Source organism: Halichoerus grypus, chromosome 3, assembly GCF_964656455.1.
Source record: "Halichoerus grypus chromosome 3, mHalGry1.hap1.1, whole genome shotgun sequence".
Lineage (NCBI taxonomy): Eukaryota > Metazoa > Chordata > Mammalia > Carnivora > Phocidae > Halichoerus > Halichoerus grypus.
The window spans coordinates 77672861-77694135 of NC_135714.1; the positions used below are offsets into that span (position 1 = coordinate 77672861).

Here is a 21275-nt window from a genome sequence, read left to right on the forward strand (position 1 = left end):
GCCTCACCTGCAGAGGTTCTGATTGAATTGGGCATATGAAGGGCCCAGGCCTTGGTTTTTTTTTTTTTTTTTTAAAGATTTTATTTATTTATTTGGCAGAGAGAGACATAGCGAGAGAGGGAACACAAGCAGGGGGAGTGGGAGAGGGAGAAGCAGGCTTCCCCTGGAGAAGGGAGCCTGATGCGGGGCTCGATCCCAGAACCCCGGGATCATGACCTGAGCCGAAGGCAGACACTTAATGACTGAGCCACCCAGGCGCCCCAGGCCTTGGTGTTTTTAAAAGCTCCTCAGGTAATGCTAATGCGCAGCCAGGTTTGCAAACCACTGGCGTATATGCACTGGTGATCTTCTTCACACTCATGGCTGTTCACTCAAAAATCATTAACTCCAGTCCTAATGTTCATTCAACTCCATTCAGATTTTCAATTACTTTCTCAATAACTCCAACTGAATGCTCAATAAATACGAAATGCAGAACAGGTATTGAATTGATCTCAGTATCTCCTCACGTCATTCCTCTCTCTATAAATGTGGTCCTCCTGATTTTCTGTTTAATTATGGATTCGTTATCCTCCCAGTCCTAAACTCAGAGCTTACAGGAATCCTTGTGCCTTTCTTCAAAAACTATTCTATTCAGTTATGGATGGTGCCTAGAATGTTTGTTCAAACCTGGCTTCTCTTCTCTACCCCTACTCTTAAGTACTGTGATACTATTTTAATTCCAATAATTCTTACTGAAAAATAAATCTTAAAAACAGTAGCTTCAATTAAAATGTTCTTTATTGTGTCATTGTTTCTAGGTTAAAATCCAAACTTCACATGAAATCTTTTACAAGTGTCCTCAATTATTGCTTTAGCTTCACCTTGATCACTTAATACTACTCTCTGGACATACTGAACTTTCTGAAGTTTCCTTAGCTGATCAACACTAACATGGCCACTCATTGCATTTTCCATCACTCTACCCAGAATGCCTTTCTCCTCCTTTTCTGCTGAGAGAATTCTACCCATTCTTCAATATTCACCTCAAAAGACACCTTCATTCTGAAACACTTTTTGTCTGTTTTCCTTTTATGTGCAGCAGAAGCAATCTTATCAAACCATTTATCATACTGTACTGTAATGATATGTGTAAAGTTTGTGCCTGGGAGTTCTTGAGAGCATGATTACTTATGTGTATATGATATCTCCAATGTGATACATCTCTGAATATATATGTGGATCTGAATATATATGTTTAGTTTTGTGTTCACAGTATCTAACACAGTATCCTAGCAGAGATGTTCAAAATGTTATTTATTGTTTATCCAATTAATATTTGCTGAGTATCTACTAGGTGACCTCACTATTCCTGGTACCTGGGATGCATCAATAAACCAAACAAAGTCTGCCCTCCAAGTGATTCCCAAGAGAGAAGGCAATATATAAACAATATAAATATATTGGATAATTTCAATGGTCCTTAGGGCTAGAAAAAAATAATCAGTGCCATACAGTGTTTTAGATCTGGAGTCAGAAAACATTTTCTGTAAAGGGTAATATACTAAGTATTTAAGGTTTTGTGTGCCAAGGTTTCTAAACTGTAGGCATAGACAATATGTAAATGAATGAGCATGGTTGTGTTCCAATAAAACTTTATTTACAAAAACAGGTGGTGGGCTGTATTTGGCCAGCACGCTATAGTTTGCTGACTCTTGTTTTAGATGACAGGGAAGGCCTCTCTGCAGGGCTGACTAATGACTAGAACATGAGTATCTAGAAAGAGCCAATCATACTGAGCCAGAGTGTTCCAGGTACAGGGAAGAGCAATTACAAAAGTCACTATCTGAGAAGCAGAAATAAAGCCTTCATGGCTGAAGTGTGGTGAAAGAATGGATGAATGAATGAATATATGAACAAAGGCATGAATGAGTACCCATATAGAAAATAAAACCACTACTAAAAAGTGGAAAGTATATGTAAAGAAACATTCCCTTAATTGAGATATGTAGCCACATTCAGAGAGAAGAAACAAAGACATGAATGCACAGGAAAATATAAGTCAGTAGGATCTACCTAAAATTAGTTTACTCCCTGAGTATCCATTGAATAGCTAATATGCACTAAGGATTATTGCAGGTGCTAGAAATTAGACAAAATATTTAATAATTATGACATCTAAAGTTGCAGACAATCAAAATGTTAGATTCTTAGCAATGCATATATTTTGATTTCTAGAAGTTGAAATAGGACTTCTAAGTACTGCAAAGTACTGCTTGTCACAGAACTAAGAGCAAGTACTGTGATAAACAAGCAAACAAACAAACAAAAATGTGACCTGGGAATGAATATATATATCTCAATCATACCAATTAATTTCATTTTAGCAAAATATTTTGAAAAAAAATTCTTGAACATCACCAAATGAAGTATGTTTAAAAATCATTGAGATATTCTAAAAAAAATGGACCAGAAGTTGAGTTTAATTTTTCTTTCACATTCTAAAATTTTCACTTTCTTAATAAAGTGTGTGTAGATAATAACAACAAATAACACAAATCAACATGTTTATTCTGCTTTTGGAAAACTGATGAGATGATCTAACACTTTTTAAATAAATGACTTCTCCCCAAAAGACATCTTTGTCCGGATACTATCTGATTAACTCATGAAAATCAATCAAATAAGGCTACACACAATTTGCGTCATTTTAATGAACTGAATTTCCAAAACATACACTCAATAAAACTTTTTTTGTTGTTGTTGTTGTTGTTATAGGAAAAATATGGACTTTGGAGTTGCCAGACTTGGCTCTGTAGCCCGGTCCTCCTACTTGCTAAGTTTGCAGCCTTGTGCAGGCTGGAAGCTCCCAGAAGCACGATGCTCACGTGTACAGAGGGAAGGACTATCCCTCCCAGCGTTGTAGGAGGATTTAATGAGATACGGAAGGGAAAGCACCTGGAATTAGGAGGCAGGCAATAAATCTAATTTAATTGCTTCTTCTCCAAGACTGAGTTTACCCCAAACAGAGTTATATCTGCATAAGTGTATTTTAAGTGTTGATGATTCAGTGTCCCTTAGTGTCTCTATTAAGAAGTACATATCTTCATATTCATAATACTAATCAGGAAAAAAAAACAAGAACTGGGAGAAATCTTTCAATTTTCCACTGCATAGGGCTATTGGTATTAGTTTATGAGTCTTCATTCATACAACTCTCCCAGTGAGGAAAGTTTCCCCTTGTTTACAGCCTCAATCCCTTCTAGGGTATGTACCAGAAGAGAGGTCATATTTCTAGCCTTCCTATATAAGAACTGGTTCCCAGCTCTTCTAGGAAGATAAAATGTTTAGAAATCTCTCCAACAGTTGGGTCTTTCAGTTCCATTGATGCCTTCAGTCTGGCAGAGGGTTCTCAAAACACCAACATGATTTTATTAATGAAGATGAATGAATCCCAATTTGATTATAAGTTTCAGGACTAGAGCATATTGACCCCATATTGTGTGTTCCCAGAAAAGATGTATAAAACTGCCATCCCTTCCTGTGTGTGGTGTGATTTAAGAATCAACTTTTCTTTTTATGGCTCCTAGATGCATGGTTTTATAGCTTTACTGTTACTGATATTTTATAAAATTCAGAACTATTGGCTATGTAAGTGCTGTCAGGGAAAAAAAAAAGGTTTTGCAGCAAAACATGGAGATCATTTGTCAAGGGCTTGGGCTTGCACAACCTTTTCTGAACAGCCGTTTCAGCATTCAACAACCTCATGCTTCAACTCTCCCCCCTAAAAACTTTGTTTTTCAGTTTAAATTTAATTTTTGATTTATATCATCAGCAAAGACAGAGAAAAGTGGATTACCATTCCCAGTGGATTATCCATTCATAGCTTATCATTAAATACGGGATAAATTATAATCTCCAGTTTAATCTTGACTTCCCACACTCATTTTCTCACCTTTATTCACCCCCGTCCCCTCTTTCTAATTAAGCAGCATAAAAGCTAAGCTACCTAAGACAGAGCCCCAAACTTCTAATGTTAAGAGTAAAGTGGGGGGACTCATTTACACAAAATAATTATTTTCCAAACATTATCTATCTTTAGTAATTTGTTTCATGGTTTGCTACTAAAATCGTGTAAAGCCTAACTATGTTCATGTTTTACTATTAAAAAATAAAACACAAATTTTTGGACAAAATGATGTAACAAAAATAAATCAACAACCATGAACTTTTTCCTTGTTGCCTCATCCCTTCCAACTCCCTGGGCAAAAAGAACATATCCCAGGATGATGCATATATCAGGGGCTTTTTAGGAATGCCTGGCACTAACTAGTATTAGCAATCATAACTATTTCCAAATATAGTAAATGTTTGCTCTCAGTCGTTTCTACATTTTGTTTAAGCAAATCAGTGCCACGGTAAGAAGAAATAATTTACAAACTAAATTCCATTCTGAGCACTGGGTGTCATCCACAACTAAGGAATCGTTGAACACACAACAAAAACTGATGATGTACTATATGCTGGCTAATTGAACATAATAAAAACAAATTCCATTCTCATTTTCTGACTGACTGTTTCTAAAAGAACAATGGAGACAATATATTTGAAACCACAGTAATATAGACCTTATAACAACAGTGATGGTGTTTTACCATTAGATGATAAAAGTACATAGTTGAATATTATTAGACATTAGGAACATGAGCCATATTTGCTAGAGTGTATATACTTTACACTAAACAAAAAACTTTATGTAAAAGCATCTCTAGAATATGCTTTGACTACCTTCAGCAAGACTCATGTGTTGGTTTCATATGTCTCTTCTCCATACTGCCGGAATCAACACAAGGGTAGAAGCATTACTTGTATTAGGAAATAATTTGGCTAAACTCCATCTCTGTAAAACCATGTCACGTACAGGCCACAAATGCCAATAAAACAACAGAAGCAAAATAATTTTTCTAATAATCAGAAGGCTCCAAAGTTAAGGTTCATGGAGACACATAAGCAGAAAGTATAACAAATTATAAATCTGACCGTGATTTACCTCTTTACAACACCTTCAACATAATCCTATAGGCTGAGTTTTGTGATTTCTTTCAGTGTGATCTTTTCTATCAATAAAGCTGAGTTCTTTTTGAGAATTTTAAATACTTCTACTTAAGAACTTGTTTTTTTTTGTACTTCAGGGTAAATGACATACCTACATTTTACTGATAGGACAGTGAAATGAAAAAAAAAAAAAAGGAAGGAGAGATCAATTAAATTCTTTACAGAGATCTTTTTAGAGATAGTTGGACTTTGGTCATAAAATTGCTAACAATGAGAGGTGCTCAGCTTCCCCCCCAAGTAGCTACTGGCACCCTTTTCCCTTTAGATACATGAACTTGTTAACAATGTGATTGGTTAAGGAATTGTCTAATCATATACGTCAATAATAAAGAACAAAACACCTTGAAGTTTTCTTTCCTATTCTACTCCCCTGTGAAAGACAGATGTGTTGTGTCTAATTATTCACTGATTGGTATCTGGAGAAACATTAACATAATTGGCACATTTGTTCTAATTAACAGAGAGAAACTGCCACATACCACCCAACATGAAAAGTGAGTCTAGCAGCCATTAGCTAGAAAAACCCACATCCATCAGAAAAGGCTACTCTGTTGAACTCAAACTGGAGCCCCTTGAGTCAGAACACTGAGACTGAGAATGACACAACAGAATTAGGAAGAATGTGTACACCTAAGAGAATGGAGTTCAGCCCAGCATCGTCGGATGCAGGTACATTAATCAAACAAATGGGAGAAGCAATTATGGGGTGATTATCAAAATAAAAAACTGAGCCAAGCCAAGCTTCTAGAAGGAGCATTGGCTGGAAGCTGGGAGTCTGCCAACTTTTACTGACCAGTTTAGAAGTGACAAGTTTGAAGTTTTTCCTGTATTTGTTTGTTTTAACCCTGCCCTTTAGACCAGTGGTTCTCAAACTTTGTTGGATTTTAGAATCACCGGGGGAGCTATTAAAAATCTTGATAGCCAGGCTGCACATCCTACCAATTCCCAGGTGATCCCAATGTGCATCCTCGCTGGAAAACCAGTACTGCATGTAGACTGGTTCTAATGTTCTTGCTAAAATGCAGATTTTGATTAAGTAGCCTGGGGTGCGGCTTGAGATTCTGCCTTTCTATGAAGTTCCCAGGTCATGTCAATACAGATAATCTATGCATCACACTTTGAATAGTAAGGTCTTGGCAATTCTAAGAAAAATGTCCATAGCTAATAGCCTTCTGGAGACTTTTACCAGGTAGGGGTTGGCTCCAATTGCTCCAGAGTTTGAAATCCTAGGATTATTTTCTTTTGATTTCTCACAGTGGCAACAGCTTCTCACCATCCCTTGCATGACTAAGAAAGTCTTCATTATAGGATGCAAACAAATGTTCTTTACCCGTAAAAGTTGTGGCTAAAAAGTGCCTTAAAAAACAAGAAGCAAAAGGCCATTAAAAAAAAAAAAAGTGTGCACATTGACACGCACTTTCTCCCTCCACCTCCTACCACCCCCATAGCTATTGTGGAGATATTGTTGCAGATGTTCTCTATTGTCAAGAATAGAGGCTACTTTGTTTATGCATCCATTTGCTTGTCAGATTTGCAATGAAGTAAGACGCTTATTCACTTCTGTGTTGACTACTGTCCAAAATACTTTGTACGTTTCAATGGGTTTGTGAAAGGAAGTGTGTTTTTATGCTTTAAAAAAAGTGTTGGTCTTCAAGCATGTTGAAACTGTATCTTTAGACAATTGTAAAAAAAAAATAAGCCAAAGAATTAAAAAAAGCAAGTGGAAAATGTAGTGACATTTTGCTCAGTTGTAACTGCTGCAAAGGGAAGGGATTTGCTAAGAAAGGAATTTGTTTTCCTATTGAGGAAACACTCCCTTAATTGCACATATGTCTGGCTCATTGCTTTTGAGAGCTGAATGTACACAGACCACACTGCGGAGGCAAGCTTGTCTTGAAATCTGAAAACTTCCATTCCTAAAGCCTAAGTTCAACTATGAGAAGATAAAAGCACATTGACCTAATGAACTATTAAATTAACTAATAGTGACAACCACCAAAAATGCCCAAAGTAGAATGACTGTATCTAATAATTTCTTCCAAGGGAGCAAAATGGCACTGAAATGTTCTTAAAATGCTAATTTTTCAGGGCAAAGGAACCATAAATTGACGAGTCCATGGTTAGTTCCTAACCAGTCTTTACTACAAATTTGCCTTTAGGGATAAGGAACTCCCAGCATTTCTTCTTATGTACCAAGTAGAAGTGGGACTCTTAACAAAGTCTGGCCACCATTAGAAATTATTGGCTTTCTGCTCTCTAGGATTGCCATTTCTCACCCCCAGTGAGTTTACAGTAAATAGTGCTTCTAGGCATATGGAGAGACTCACTGAAAGAAATTCCAAAGCAAGAGAACTGATTGAAGAAACATATACTTTTCTCAAGAGATAAGGGTCATAGAAATAAAAGACCATCTTGCCCTGTGATTAAAGACACAGTCTAGGTCATTGCCTCGTGCTCAAGCGCCACTGAGAGAGAGAGATTATCTTCGAAAACAGCTGAGGCCTGTTGATTGCTGATTTTAGGTCATCTAAGAAAAGCTCACTCTCGTGGATCTGCTGCACTTTAGCCTGGAAGATCTCCCTTTCTTCTGAAAGACCAAATTGGTTCTAGGTTTTATTCATTGAATAAAATCAAGTTTTTCTAAAAATCATGTTCAGAATTTTTTATCCCCACAGAAATTAAAGTATCCCCTTTACTTCTCCATCTCTCTCTATCTCTTTTACTTCTACCTTAAGACAAACAACCATTTTCTCTTGCTTGTGTTAAGGCAAGGTCCCCTAGATGGATCCCTGCTTTCATTCTTACACTGTGAAAATCAATTTTCCACGCAGCAGGGAGAATGATCTTTGAAAAACATATATATCCCAACATGACAATTCCGTACTTAAAATCTCCAATGGCTTTTCCTGTGTTCAGAGATCCATCCAGGCTACTTACCATGTCTGTTAATCCACAAATTCGTCCTCCTGCCTCTGACTGAAGGTCTTCCTGCCCTCCTCACGGCTTCACGACATATGTCTCTGAGCTACTGGCCCCTTTTCAGTCTATAGCCACATCCACTCCTTCTGAGGGTATTTTGCTCCCCCCCACCTGGAACGTCCTGACCCAAATCCTTTTGGGTCACTCAGACCTCAGGTCGGATCGTGCCTCCACAGATAGATTCTCCTTGACTTGAAAGTGACTTCCCATCCCCAGCAACCATCAACCTCTCAAAATGACCTTGCCTTATTTCCTTTCATTTGCAATTGCAGGACAGTATCTTGACCATTTATTTCTATTCCTGTTTAGTCCTTTTTTCTTTTTTAACCCGTTAGGGAGTTTGGCTGACTTGGATCTCCTGGATACTAGAAAAGTATCCAGCACACAGTGAGTAGATAACAAATATTTCTTGAATCGAGGGATTAATGACTAAAAAAATAAAAAGTGCATGTTGTACTATAGCTCAAAGGAACCACTATGTATGTGCACCAGTGAAGCCCCAAACGTGTTAGGAGTCCAGAAAGGGTTTATAATTTCTTACTGGTTTTTTTAAAGAATTGATCATTTAAGAATTGGCATCATTTAACTTTATTATTATTTTTAACATGGTTTACATGGCTATTTGGGCTTCTGGTGATCTCTGTGTATAACTATTAGAGGCAGATATTGGAAGAAAAACACATGGGGTAACCATGATAAAGAGGTGACGCTGACAACTGTTGACTGAACCAATGCAAAGCTTGCAAGCTGACTACTACTCTGGGAACCTAATGCTCTTGCAAAACTGTTTGCAAGGCTGATAATCAGCTCGTAATAAAAACCCCTTCCTGTTGCTACACCCATGCTAGGAAAAGCTCCACCAGATCTTACTGGGCACTGAAAGCAGTATCTCTCCCCAGATTTGTATTCAAACTCTTCTTTCCTCTCTAAAGCTCTTTTGCCTGCAGAGAATATAAAGCACAGCTCGGAAGACAATGCACCTGCATGGAAATGCATCAACGTGAAGTTCCGGTTATGAGGGAATGGCAGTGAAACATGCATGCCTCTCATGAAACAAAATGTTCAGCAGCCATATTAATAATCAATTAGATGGAGTGACACCTGATGCTGCACATTTGGTGGAGCCTCCAGCTGCCGGCAGCTTTTTGCCCTGGCAGTAGTAGCTTAAAAAAAAAAAATCTGTTCCCTGTTTATCAAGACTAAACTCAGCAAAATAATCTATTCTTTTGCCCTTCAACCCATATTTTCCCACTTGCTAATTAGAAATGCAAATGTTGATAAATAAGATGACGGTTTCTAAGCACAACTGGGTCAATAAGCTGAACATTGTGCCCTCTTCCTCCAATTAAACTCCTATGAGAAATAGCTCAATTATAATTAGAGAAGCAATTATCCCCTTGTTAAAGGTGATACAAATCACAGGTTTTAGTGAAAAATTCAGTTTTGCTCCTTCTGCCATGCCAACAAATCTTGTATCCATTGATGTTTTGATCCCAGTACTCTCCAAAAGAGATAATCTGATGACATAAAGTATCTCTGAGTATGTTTCTGGCTCACCATGTGACAGCAACATTTTCTAGGCATAAACTAAGACGAGCAAAGAGGGATTCATTTCACAGAATGCTGCTATTATACCACTGAAGCAACCCTGCACCCATTCATGAGCGTATGGATTTTCTGGCTTGTTTAGGGAAATGGGGAGGCTTGTCTATTGAAAGGGAGGCAAATGCCTTTCCAGAAATGTAAGAAAGACATTATATTTTTGGCTTGGTCCTAGCAAAAAAGTTATTAAGATAGTGGGCAATACCATTTTAGAGTGTTTCTGGTAGTTGTTTTTCTTTCTCTCGTCTAGTCTGTTCTTAATTTTAATATAAGTATTATTAACCTGCCCTATACTCTTTGAACTGAAGTAACTCCCAATGCGCCCCCCCCCTTTTATTTTATCCTGGTCCTAGTGGGTTGGAACTTTGCTCTCAGGCTTTAGACTATTGGATCCCCTCACCTCACACTGAGTTCTCTCAATAGGGTTGCATCTTCAGGGGTGACAAACATCTTTTTTCTGGAAAGTTCCATCTCAATTTCCTGAAAGGTACCCATATCCAACAGGGATTCTTTCCTTCATTTAATTAAATATAGTCAGAGACTCTCCTAGGTAGATTCAGTCTGCTGGTATTAGAGATAAAACATGAACAAACCCCCTTTTTGCTCATTTCTTCACAGTTCAGGCAGGCAGAAGAGTCAACAGATACATTTCAACACAAGTAGTAGTTGGGGCTAGATAAAATCATTGTCTATATGGGCCAGCCACATTGGTTCTTCCATACCTGGTGTTAAATTCTGAGATAATTCTGTATGTGCTGTGATGTAACTGAGTGCTCCCCCTCTCCTTCCCAATACTGGATGGCTCCCTGGGCCACCCTTTGATTCAGCAGCTAAAGGGTTTATACCTGATACAGCACAGGGTCTTCAGACTCTGCCCCTGTGCTAAGGAAGTTGTGTAGTTGTTAAATATTTTAAATAAAAAAAAAATAGAAAAGAAGGACTTGGCAAGGAGACCAGAGGAGGGAGCATCAAGCCTAGAACCCTGAAACCTAGGTGGTTTATCCTGGAGTGCCCGCAGCATAATTTTTTTTTTACCCAATAAGTATTAAGGTGAGTTCTTAGTCAAAAGGGTCACCACCTGTAGAGATGGGAGTACAAGAAATCTGGATTGGCCTCTTCCTCCTCTGAAACTTTGTCATTCTCTTTCCTTTGGCCCTGCAAAGGAGAACTACCACCAGTAGCCTCAGCCCAGATTTCCTCTCTGAAATAAAATACGCAGGCGGCTCCAATGTCCCGGGACCATGATGACTAAGTGGACAACAGTAACTTTAAAAATCAGATAAATGACAGCAGCATGTCATGACTTGTAGATATTTACATTAACAAGTCATTTATAAAGTGGATATTTACATATGGGGCATCTGGGTGGCTCAGGTGGTTGAGCGACTGACTCTTGGTTTTGGCTCAGGTCATGAACTCAGGGTCTTGGGATCGAGCCCCACGTGGGGCTCTACGCTCAGCGGGGAGTCTGCTTGAGATTCTCTCCCTCTCTCTGCCCCTCCCCCAACTTTGAAATAAATAAATCTTTTTTTTAAAAAGAGATATTTACATAAATAAGGGCCTTTCCTTATTTAAAGCTTGCAATGCTATCTTCATTTGTAGAATTTATGGACTCTAACCAAAGTCCTGGCTAAAGAATAGAGGAGGGCATATTGGTGGTGGTTCTTCATAGGACAGAAGATTCATCTCTGCATGCCCCACAGCACTGGCGCAGGTTCAGTGCACTCAGCGACTATTCTGAATTCAAGAGGTTGAATTCCGTCTTCTGTGAATCAATGGGTGATAATATAATAATAGTACAAAAAGTGGCTGATGTTTCTTGAGCTTTCTGCATGTTCTAAGTGATTCACATGTACCATCTCAATTAAACTCCAAAACTACACTCTGGAGAGATACTATTATTATTATTATCTCCATTAATAATTCAGAAAACATACGTACAGAGGACTGAAATACCTTGCCCAAAGTCAAAAAGTTAAAAATGGTGATGCTTGTGTTTACACCTAGAGTTCTGTAAGGAAATGAGATTAACATTCTATGGTGGTGACTAAAGCCAAAATAAGGGGTGATATTAAATATTATTTATGACCTCAGAAATGCCTCTGCCATTATTTGTATCACAGGTGATACCACCGTAATTTAAGATTAGTAGAGTTCTTTAGAAATTTATTGACTTGTATGGGAAGGAAGAAAATAGTTACCGCCTCGTATTCTGCAAATAATGTACCTGACTACTTCTTCAATGGAGCTAGACACATACTTATAAAACAAAGATCAACTGAATTGATCAGTCATGCATTCATTGAGCATTTACCATTGGAGTTTTTCAGAATCGTTTGCCTTGGATGCAAAAGAAGCACAAATCCTTGCCAGTATAGCCTGATATCTTAAGGACTGATTTTATTTACGAGAAAGGGCAAGAGTCAATCCGAGAGCTCAATATTTCATTCTACGCTCTTTTTATGCTTTTAGATTCTTCAAAAAATTTAAATATTAAGTAATGAATGCATTTATCATAAAATTAAAATAATCTTACAATCTTTTAATTCACCAGGTTACATTTCATTCTTTCTTTATTCATTTATCTACCCCTCTTAAGCAACTGACCATTGTAATGTGTCCCATTAAGGTACTTATTAGCTTTCTGATCTTAGTGATTCTAAAGGTGTTGGAAAGAATCTACGTACGAGTTTGCTAGCCTGCTCTTGAGCATGGCTGTTTGATGTGTCTTCTGACTTCAAAAAAAAAAAGAGAAAAAAAAGCCACATTAAATATAGTTCTTTGAATGTCAAATGGGTATATGATTTTTGAGCTTGCCAAGTGTTAATTGGTCTCTTTCCCACTGATGATACAAATAAAATTCACAGCCAATTAGTTTCAGTCATGAATCTTTACTTCTTGACAAAGTGAGCCACTTTGTTGGAGAGACTAAAAAAATGAAAAAATTACTAGGATCATATCACTGAAAGTCTTTGCAGGGATCAGCAATCTGTAAGAAATGCTGGGTAAAAATGAGGCTATGGATGCCCATGTTACTCAGAATATATTTTGATCTTTAAGGCAGTTTAATGGCGGTTTGCATTAGAATTTTTAAAAATACAATGAAGGAGACAGATGCACTATTATAATAAGTGAAATGAAATACTGAATAGAAAAGAGTTGCCTCCTTTCATTACACTAAATCATATTGTATATCGGTGTTGGAAGATAAAGTCTTGATGTGGTTGGATAAAACAGCTATAATCATGCAAAGTCTCCGATGCGCTGCTTGAAAGTACCATGGGATGCCAGTTACAAGGCAAACAATAGTTCTCTTCTTTCAGAGTAAAACAAGAAACTTCATTAAGAGTGCTACTTTGAGGCTTCGCATTGGCACATGGAGAGATATAAATGGCTGTGAGAGAAAAAAACGCAGTTGTTTTCTAACAGCCTTGCCTAAATTTCTAATTCATTTATTATTAATAATAATTTGGAAAGAGCAATTAGATGTTTAATCTTGTTGTTGTGAGACCAGCTAACGGAGCTGACTCCCACCTTTGCTTCAACCTTCAAAAGACTGAAAAACTATGAGAAATCTAATAGTAAGTGTACAGCTACAAAACTTTTTTGAACGATGAGGTGTCAATAATTGTTTTTTTGCAATTTCATAGATAGGGAGAATTCAGGGCTTATTTTTACACACACACACAAAAATCCAGCGGGTCCATATGCAGACCCAAATTGCGGCAACTAAAAAACGCCTCTTTCCATACATGCAATAAAGAGTAAAAATATCAAAGGACTGAATATAGTTTAGAGGTTAACAAGGACCAACAAGTTGGCAGCGATGTATGTCACTTGTCAAATTGAAGTGTTTCTGGGCACACAGGACACCGGATTAGCTAGGGCAATAATGTCTGATGCCCTATTAGGATGTCTCCTAAAAATCATAAAAGGTAGCATTTTTGAGAATTTAGAGTTATTTGTTAACAAATGAAAGACACAGTATTAGACGATTTTCCTAACAAGTATGCTTTATGATGGTGAATGGCTCAAGGAGGGCTTGGTATTCTCTTGTGGTCATGTAGGCCTATCCCCCATAGACAGGCATTTGCAAAGGACAACTGTATGGTTTGGTGCTAATGAAAAACATGGTATGTATCTGATTCGTCATGCTTCATTAACAATCAACAGGCTTTGTTTTAGCAAAAACAAAAAATGAAAATAAAGAGCTTGATAGAAAGTTCATGGTAGGAAACTAATTGACACTTGTTATTTCTCAAGCATGTTTCTATTCATGGTGTGTAGATATGGCCTGTAGATTACATCATGGAACAGGAAATGTCTATGTGGGGTGCACAGGCTCATACACACACACACACACATACACACACCCTTTTTACATTTGTTCCATATGATCAAGAACAATAATAAAATTGATAGTACATTATTGTCTTACCACCTCTCTATATGAAAAGTGCCAGATACAATAAAGCAGTGTTTCTGATTTCTTGAAAGAGAATGACAAAATTGAACCAAGCTGCCTGTGGCTTTGTCCAGTGGGGCATTCTAATTGACTCCCAAGTCATTAATCAGTCCCCAATCAATCTGTTTTGCCAGCAGCAGGCAGTTAGGACTCCATTCCCAACCATTCATCATGCCATACCCTAATTCACTGCCCCATTAGCCATGGATTAGGCCTCTGTTAGAATAACTAAGTGCCAATTGCTAAATGCAAAGAATTTTTGTTACTCACCTCAGCCACTGGGATCCCTTCAGGTGGTCGACACTGGAGCAAGACTTCCTGTTCCAAGGATACTTCCTTTCCCAGGGGTTCCTGCTCAAATGTCTTCCGTAGATCTGGAAAGCACAGGTAATAAAATACATGACAAAACTAATAATTAACATTTATTTATTTATGGAAAATGATATAAAAATATCCCAGTTTAGTATTTTATGTATCTTTTTATTTTATATTTTTTTTAAAGATTTTTTATTTATTTGACAGAGAGAGACACAGCGAGAGAGGGAACATAAGCAGGGGGAGCAGGGGAGGGAGAAGCAGGCTTCCTGCCTAACAGGGAGCTGGATGTGGGGCTCAATCCCAGGACCCTGAGATCATGACCTGAGCCGAAGGCAGACGCTTAATGACTGAGCCATATAGGCGCCCCTCTTTTTATTTTTTTTAACCACACTTTGTTAGTACTGTACCATAATCCGGGCTATTATATTCTGTGTGGTGGAAAACATGAAATTCAGAGGCTATTAACTGCTTCTACTTTAATCTTCAATGGAATGCTTTGGAGAACCTCATTTACACAATCAGTGAAAATGATTAATTGCATTTCCTTAGTATTACTTGATCATCAATTATGGTGATCACATTTTTTCATCCAAAGAGCCCCATTATCATGATACTTACACAGAGTCTGTTATATACATAAATATTTTTCTCTTTCTTCATAATAGGTATTATTAAAGTTGTAATAACTCTGACATCTTTTGATCAATAACTCAAGAGGAAGTTTATGTTTCAGAGTGGGAAATAGAATGCTGGAGTCCTGAGAGAATGAATGTGACTTCTTGAGGTGTTTCAAACAGGAAGCAAGAAAAAGAGGAGCTAGGAGGATGAGTCTAGAAATACCTCAATATGTAATTATGTAGCCATTCTTCAATTAGAAGATTAAATGGTCATTTTTGCTCAAATATAGCAACTGCCTAATTACATATTTATATAGTTATAGTTGCTAAGATATATGCAGTAGACTTTTAAAAATTGTTATAAGTGGACACAAACATATTAGAAATCAGTTTGTAATTTTAAACACCAAAATTAAAAAATAAATGATCCAACCATAGAGTTCTGAAGCAACATTAACAACAACAACAAAAAACACAAAACCAAAAACATGCCAAATACTTTATTTCATACATGTACAGTTTCAGCTTCTTCCAATGAAAAGTTATTGGAATTTTATCCGTTGATTTTGATTATAAATTAATGCCTCTATCCTTTCATGTCATGGCCCTGATAAAGGCTTAAGAATTGAAAAGTACCATTTTAGCCTACTGAACTATGGGCGGAAACCCAAAGACTCTGGAGGTCATATCCTTAATGTCTTTCAAGGAGCTATCAGAAAGTACCATCTGGAGGAATGGATAGAGAGAAAAATCCATTGTTACATACTTGCCATTTATTGAATTTCTTGGCATAAGAAAACTTTCAAGAGCTTAGGGGTTATGAGAAAATTATGGATCTGTGCAATTTGAGGTAAGACAAGGGGTTCTCCAAATGGTGACGGAATTTCTGGCAGAAGGCCTCTTGTAATTTGATTATCAAGAAATCGAGGATATTGCAGAAAAAAACCACTTAAAATCCACAGAATTATTAGAACTTACAAGTTATTGAAACCATGTCCTTATTTTACACATAAGAAACATATCTATCAGATTACTCAAAGCCTTACAGCAAAATAATCCATGCTATATTAGAACATGCTGAGCCTCGGTTTATACATATTTTGCTATTACACACATCCCTTTCACACATCTTTTGGTCCGTCTGTGTCCTTCCAACACAAACATTTAAAACTTTTCTCCTCTGTCACTTCTAACATGGTAGCTTCTCTTTGTGCTCACTTTGGCAGCACAACACACTACAGTAGCTTCTCTTTGTTTTGGATCTGCATTAAGATAAAACTTTGGCAAAACGCCAAATACTAATAAAAAGAATAGCAACAATGAACAACTTTTACAGGATAAAATGTTCTTGACAACATATACCTTGTTTGTAAAAAAAAAAAAATCATACTGAAAAACTCCCATCTGATGTAGGGTAGGGTGAAGAAATAATGATTGGAATTAGTTCTCAAATTAAAGAACCCACTGACTCACTCTTGGTTAAATTAATTGGCATATTACAAAATGAGGGCTAAGGATAAGAGTGAGGCACATATGTATCCAAATAGCTAAAACAAATTCTTTTAATATTTATTAATTATATGCTTTGGTTGACACTTGATTAGGTACTTAAGATGAGGATATGTAAGATAAAGACCCAAGACTAGAAAGGTAAGCTGAGGTCTAGTTGTGAAGCACCTTTCTGCCATGCTGAGGAATGGCAAACCCTCAAAAGCTTTTAAGCAAATGAAGGAGATCAGATGTCACATTGCCCTCATTGTGATAGATGGATTGAGGTGGTGGTAAAGAGACAGAAGGTAGTTAGGGACCCATCTGAGTAGATCAGGAGGGATGACGGGCTCCTGAACCCAGCTAGTCATAGTGAGGAGGGGGAAGCAATAGGAGGAAGAGGAGAAAGCAGATTCTAGAAATAAAAAGATCATACATTCAGGAAGACTCAGGTATTTGGAAAGTGCCAGGAGGCAAGAATAATAGTATATTCTTAGTAATTCTATTGCTGTTGTTAAGATGGTAGCATCCCTAGATGAAATAGTACCGAATTAGGCAGGAAAGTGAAAGGAAAAATAGCAATCTATTTTGGTATAGGTTCAGTTTGCTGTGTCTATAAGATATTCAGATGGAAAGTGCAATAAATCCAGATCATGATTCCTCAACTACAGTACTACTGATATTTGGGACTGGAGAATTCTCTGTTGTGAGGTTGTCCTGTGCACAGCAAAATACTTAGCAGCATCCTTCGACTCCACCCACTAAAAACCAGAAGCACCCCTCCGAGCCAGGGCAAAATAAATACAACCAGACAATGCCTAATGTCCCCTGTAGGCAAAATCCACCCAAAGTTGAGAACCACTGGCCTAGAACTTAAAAAAAAAAAAAAAAAATCCTCCTAGGAGATTTGTGCTTCATTGTCTAGGAGATGGCTGAAGCATGGGAAATAGATTAGATTATATCACCAGGGGAAAGACTGTGTTCAACAAGCAGGGCACCAACATTCGAGGGAAAAGGCTGCCAGCAAAATGACATGGCATGAACCAAGAGGCAAGAGAGGAACCAAACAGACATGTGTCAGAGGAGCTAAGAGGAGAGTAAAGTTTTAAGAAGTTGGGAGGCCAACAGGACAAATCCAGGGAAAGACTCACAGGGGCGAAGAAGGGACTGGTTTGGGACATTTAGGCACGAAGGGCAAGTGGAAGCCAAGCTGTGTTGAGGGGTGCACAGGAATTGGGAATATGACCATCATGGGAACCTACTGCTCTTTTGCCAAATTTTACGGTGACAGAAGTCAGCGGCACCATTAAGGGGCGATGGGTCTGAATGCAGCATGCTATAATTTTTAGAATATAGTGTAGTTTTTGGCATGGGTTTCAAATTCCTGCCATATGAAGGCACATCTTATGAGAATCCTTGTTTCCTAACTGAGAATGGTGACCACACGTCAGAGGCACACACTTTGAGGGACAGGTTGAACTGAACCATCATTGAATGCCTGATAATTATTTCACTTTGGTGGTTTGGCTTTAAACTCCATATAAATTTTATGTAATTTCTAAAATGATCTCATATTTAACCCCCCACGAGGCAATACTTCTTCCTGAAAAATCCTTTCAGTTTCTGCCATAAAACCTCTTTTCTAGCTTTCAGGTTGGGTAATGAGCATAGAATATATTGTGGCTGTCCAGCAAAGCAGCTGCTAATTTCAGTAGGTCTCCACATTACTCTGCGAGGGAGGGTGGGTAATAACATTTTAAGCATATCCTTTATCATTTGTAGAGATGTGATAGAAGGCAGGCCGGATGCCTTGCAGGCAGAGAGAACACAAGGGTGACGAATGAATAAGCATGAAAAACAGACACTTGTCAGCTAGGAATTAGACGTAAAACAGAATGGTACAGAATAATGTAGGTATTCCTGTCAGGAAAAGAGATGAATTTCTGCTCTTGGAAGACCTTTAGGATTCTACATTTCTGTTTTCTTTCCATTAGTTCTAAGGCTGATACTAAAATAAGTATAAAGTCCTTTCATTATAACATAGATTACTTTTGCAAAGTCAACTTGGCCTACCTCTGACTTAGGCGTTGATTCCAGCGACTAAAGGAAAAATCAGCTTTGTCATATGCATGCATTCTGAGAGATGTTTACTTAAGAACATGAATATTGGCTTACTAAATCCATACAGCAAAATCCAATTAGCAGATGTAGAATCAGACTTGAAACTATATGAATTTCTATTTACCATTTACACAGTAATCAAAGAAAGCCTTTCAGAACACCTACATGCATAGGCACACATGACGTCTCATTTTTTACTGTAAATTTTGATGCTTTCAATGAATTTTTTTCACAATAATAATACTGTGGTTACAAATTATTTATGATGTGGACTATGCCAATCATGGCATTCTACAAACATGAACTTCACTTTTTGACGGGGTGGTAAACAGAAAAGAAGGCTAACTGGGAGTCTGAAGACTGTGCCCCTCACCTTCTTCATTGGTAAAATGAAAATAAATGTCTGGATGCTTTCAGAGGTCTCTTCTGCTACATATAAGGGCCAATGACTGAACAGACTAAGATTTTAAACATGAGTTTGAGGGGAAAAGAGGTTTTCCTGTGTTGAATAAAATACTTCTTGGTTGTGATGGATCTTTAAGGAGCTATACCAATCAGATCAGTGTCCAAGAGAAATAATAGAAGAAGTCATTTTTAAATAATAGAGGAGTTGATGAATCTTTGAAGAGTACAGCTTATAATTTTCCCCTTGGGACAATTTTCATGGACTTTTTGGACACTTGGGTCTATAGGTACAGGTAAGAGTTAGAAAACAGGGAAAACAGTGGGTCCCAGAAGATTGGGTATTAAAAATATCGGGAAATTCTTCATACAAATCCAAGGAAGCAATCACAAAAGCAGACTAAAATTAAAACTTGGCTGATTGTAAATGCATTCAGATTAACTTTGACAGAACTAATTTTCTGTCTCCACGGAGAGATGGGGAGAGAAGTGCCTACCCAAAGCAGCGTGTAAGAAAGCCCCATCCTGTCAATGTGCAAATTTATAAAAGGGGCAGAAATTCATGTCTCCATCCCTTTAGCAACTCTGTCTGACACCATCCAAAAGAATGTGTGTGGCCTACGACTGGAAAGTTGAGGCTGCACGGGCCTCGGTTTTGTGTATAATGCATCACACTACCATCCAAGCCCAGTAAGCCCTACTGATTATGGATGGAACCCCCCAAAAAAATATCAGCCAAAGATCTCCCTATTGTGTCTGAGCAGGAAGGTTGCTGATATTATTTTCTTCGAAAAAGATAATGAATATGTTCTTACTCTGAGTGTTTTAGAATGATTTATGTTTATTAAAAATGTTTATTTCCTCAGCAAGCTACTTCATTGTACGGAAAGATTTATTAGAATACAATATTTTTTAGAAGACCAAATCTTGGCAATGTGATAGACTGACACCAGGAAGTCAAGAATTCTCCAGTGGGTATACTTCAGTTCAATAGGCTGTCCTGGTGGAAATGAAAATCCTTAAACTCCACAGAATAATAAGATAAATGACATATTATATTATTAATGTTGGTTGTTTTTTGTTGTTGTTGTTGTTGTTGCTTTTAGATCTCATAAGGTTTGGTGAATATTAAACGAGATGTTGGATCTGAAAAGGTTTTGAGAGATTATAAAGCACAAAACATGTAATAAATTATTATAATGATTTCTATTATTAATACTCAGAGAGTTCTGGAATGAAAGATGATTGCTCATAGGAGTCAATTTTCAGCATGTCATTCTCTTACAGACTTTGGCCATATGGTCTATAAACTATAGTATCTAATATTCCTTATTGTTCTTTTGGAATTTAAAGTTTATTGCTATGTTTTTCAAATTGTGTGTCATGACCCTTTAGAGGGTTATGAAATCAATTTAGTGGATTAAAAAACAACATTAAAAAATATGAAATAGAATGAACAGAAAATGCCAAGAGGTATCATACAGGGTATTTTGTGTGTATATATGTGTATGTGTGTATATATATATGTGTGTGTATTATATATTATATATACACACTGACACATATGTATATATATACATACATATTTATAATATATATACACACGCACAAACATATGAACATATCTGTGTGTATTTCTATGCATAAGAAGAAGTGGACTATATTTTTTATTGTAGGTCACTGTGAAAATCTGAAAGTTCTAGGAGGCAAGATAACATTGTAGCTAAGAGCAGGGTCTTTGCATAGAGAAAATTGGGTTCAGGTCTGACTCTACCACTTAACTAGCTGTGTGACCTTGAGCACACTATGTAACTTCTCCTTGCCTTAGTTTCTTCAGCTGAAAAATGGGCATAAAAATAGTAACTAATTTATAAGGTTATATCAGAAGAAGTACCTATGAAATCCTAACATCGTGCCTGTAATATATGTGCCCAAAAGATAGTACTCCCCCACCTCACCTTTCCCCACCACATTAGCAAATTTATCATACTATACAGATATTAGGTATTATCATTGCCAGTCCAAATAAGCATAATAAAATGAGACAAAACAATTATGAATGTGGGAGGGCTAATTATTGAAGAGCATGTTTCACAAAGAGAAATCTAGGGACTACCATGCTGTGCTTGATAAAAAGGCAGATTTCATACTCAGGTTGGGCCCTGGGAAGCTACACTTGTAAAAGGTCC

At 37.3% G+C, this 21275-nt stretch overlaps 1 protein-coding gene across 2 annotated transcripts in view; it reads right to left on the minus strand.

Moving 5' to 3' along the window:
• The window catches only part of UNC5C (unc-5 netrin receptor C), a 351172-nt gene that overhangs the window by 87595 nt on the left and 242302 nt on the right, over positions 1 to 21275 (minus strand). For both annotated transcript variants that reach the window (XM_078068990.1, XM_078068989.1), the window contains exon 4: positions 14411 to 14514. In XM_078068990.1, the coding sequence (XP_077925116.1) occupies positions 14411 to 14514 (104 nt within the window). The remainder of the gene's footprint in view (positions 1 to 14410; positions 14515 to 21275) is intronic.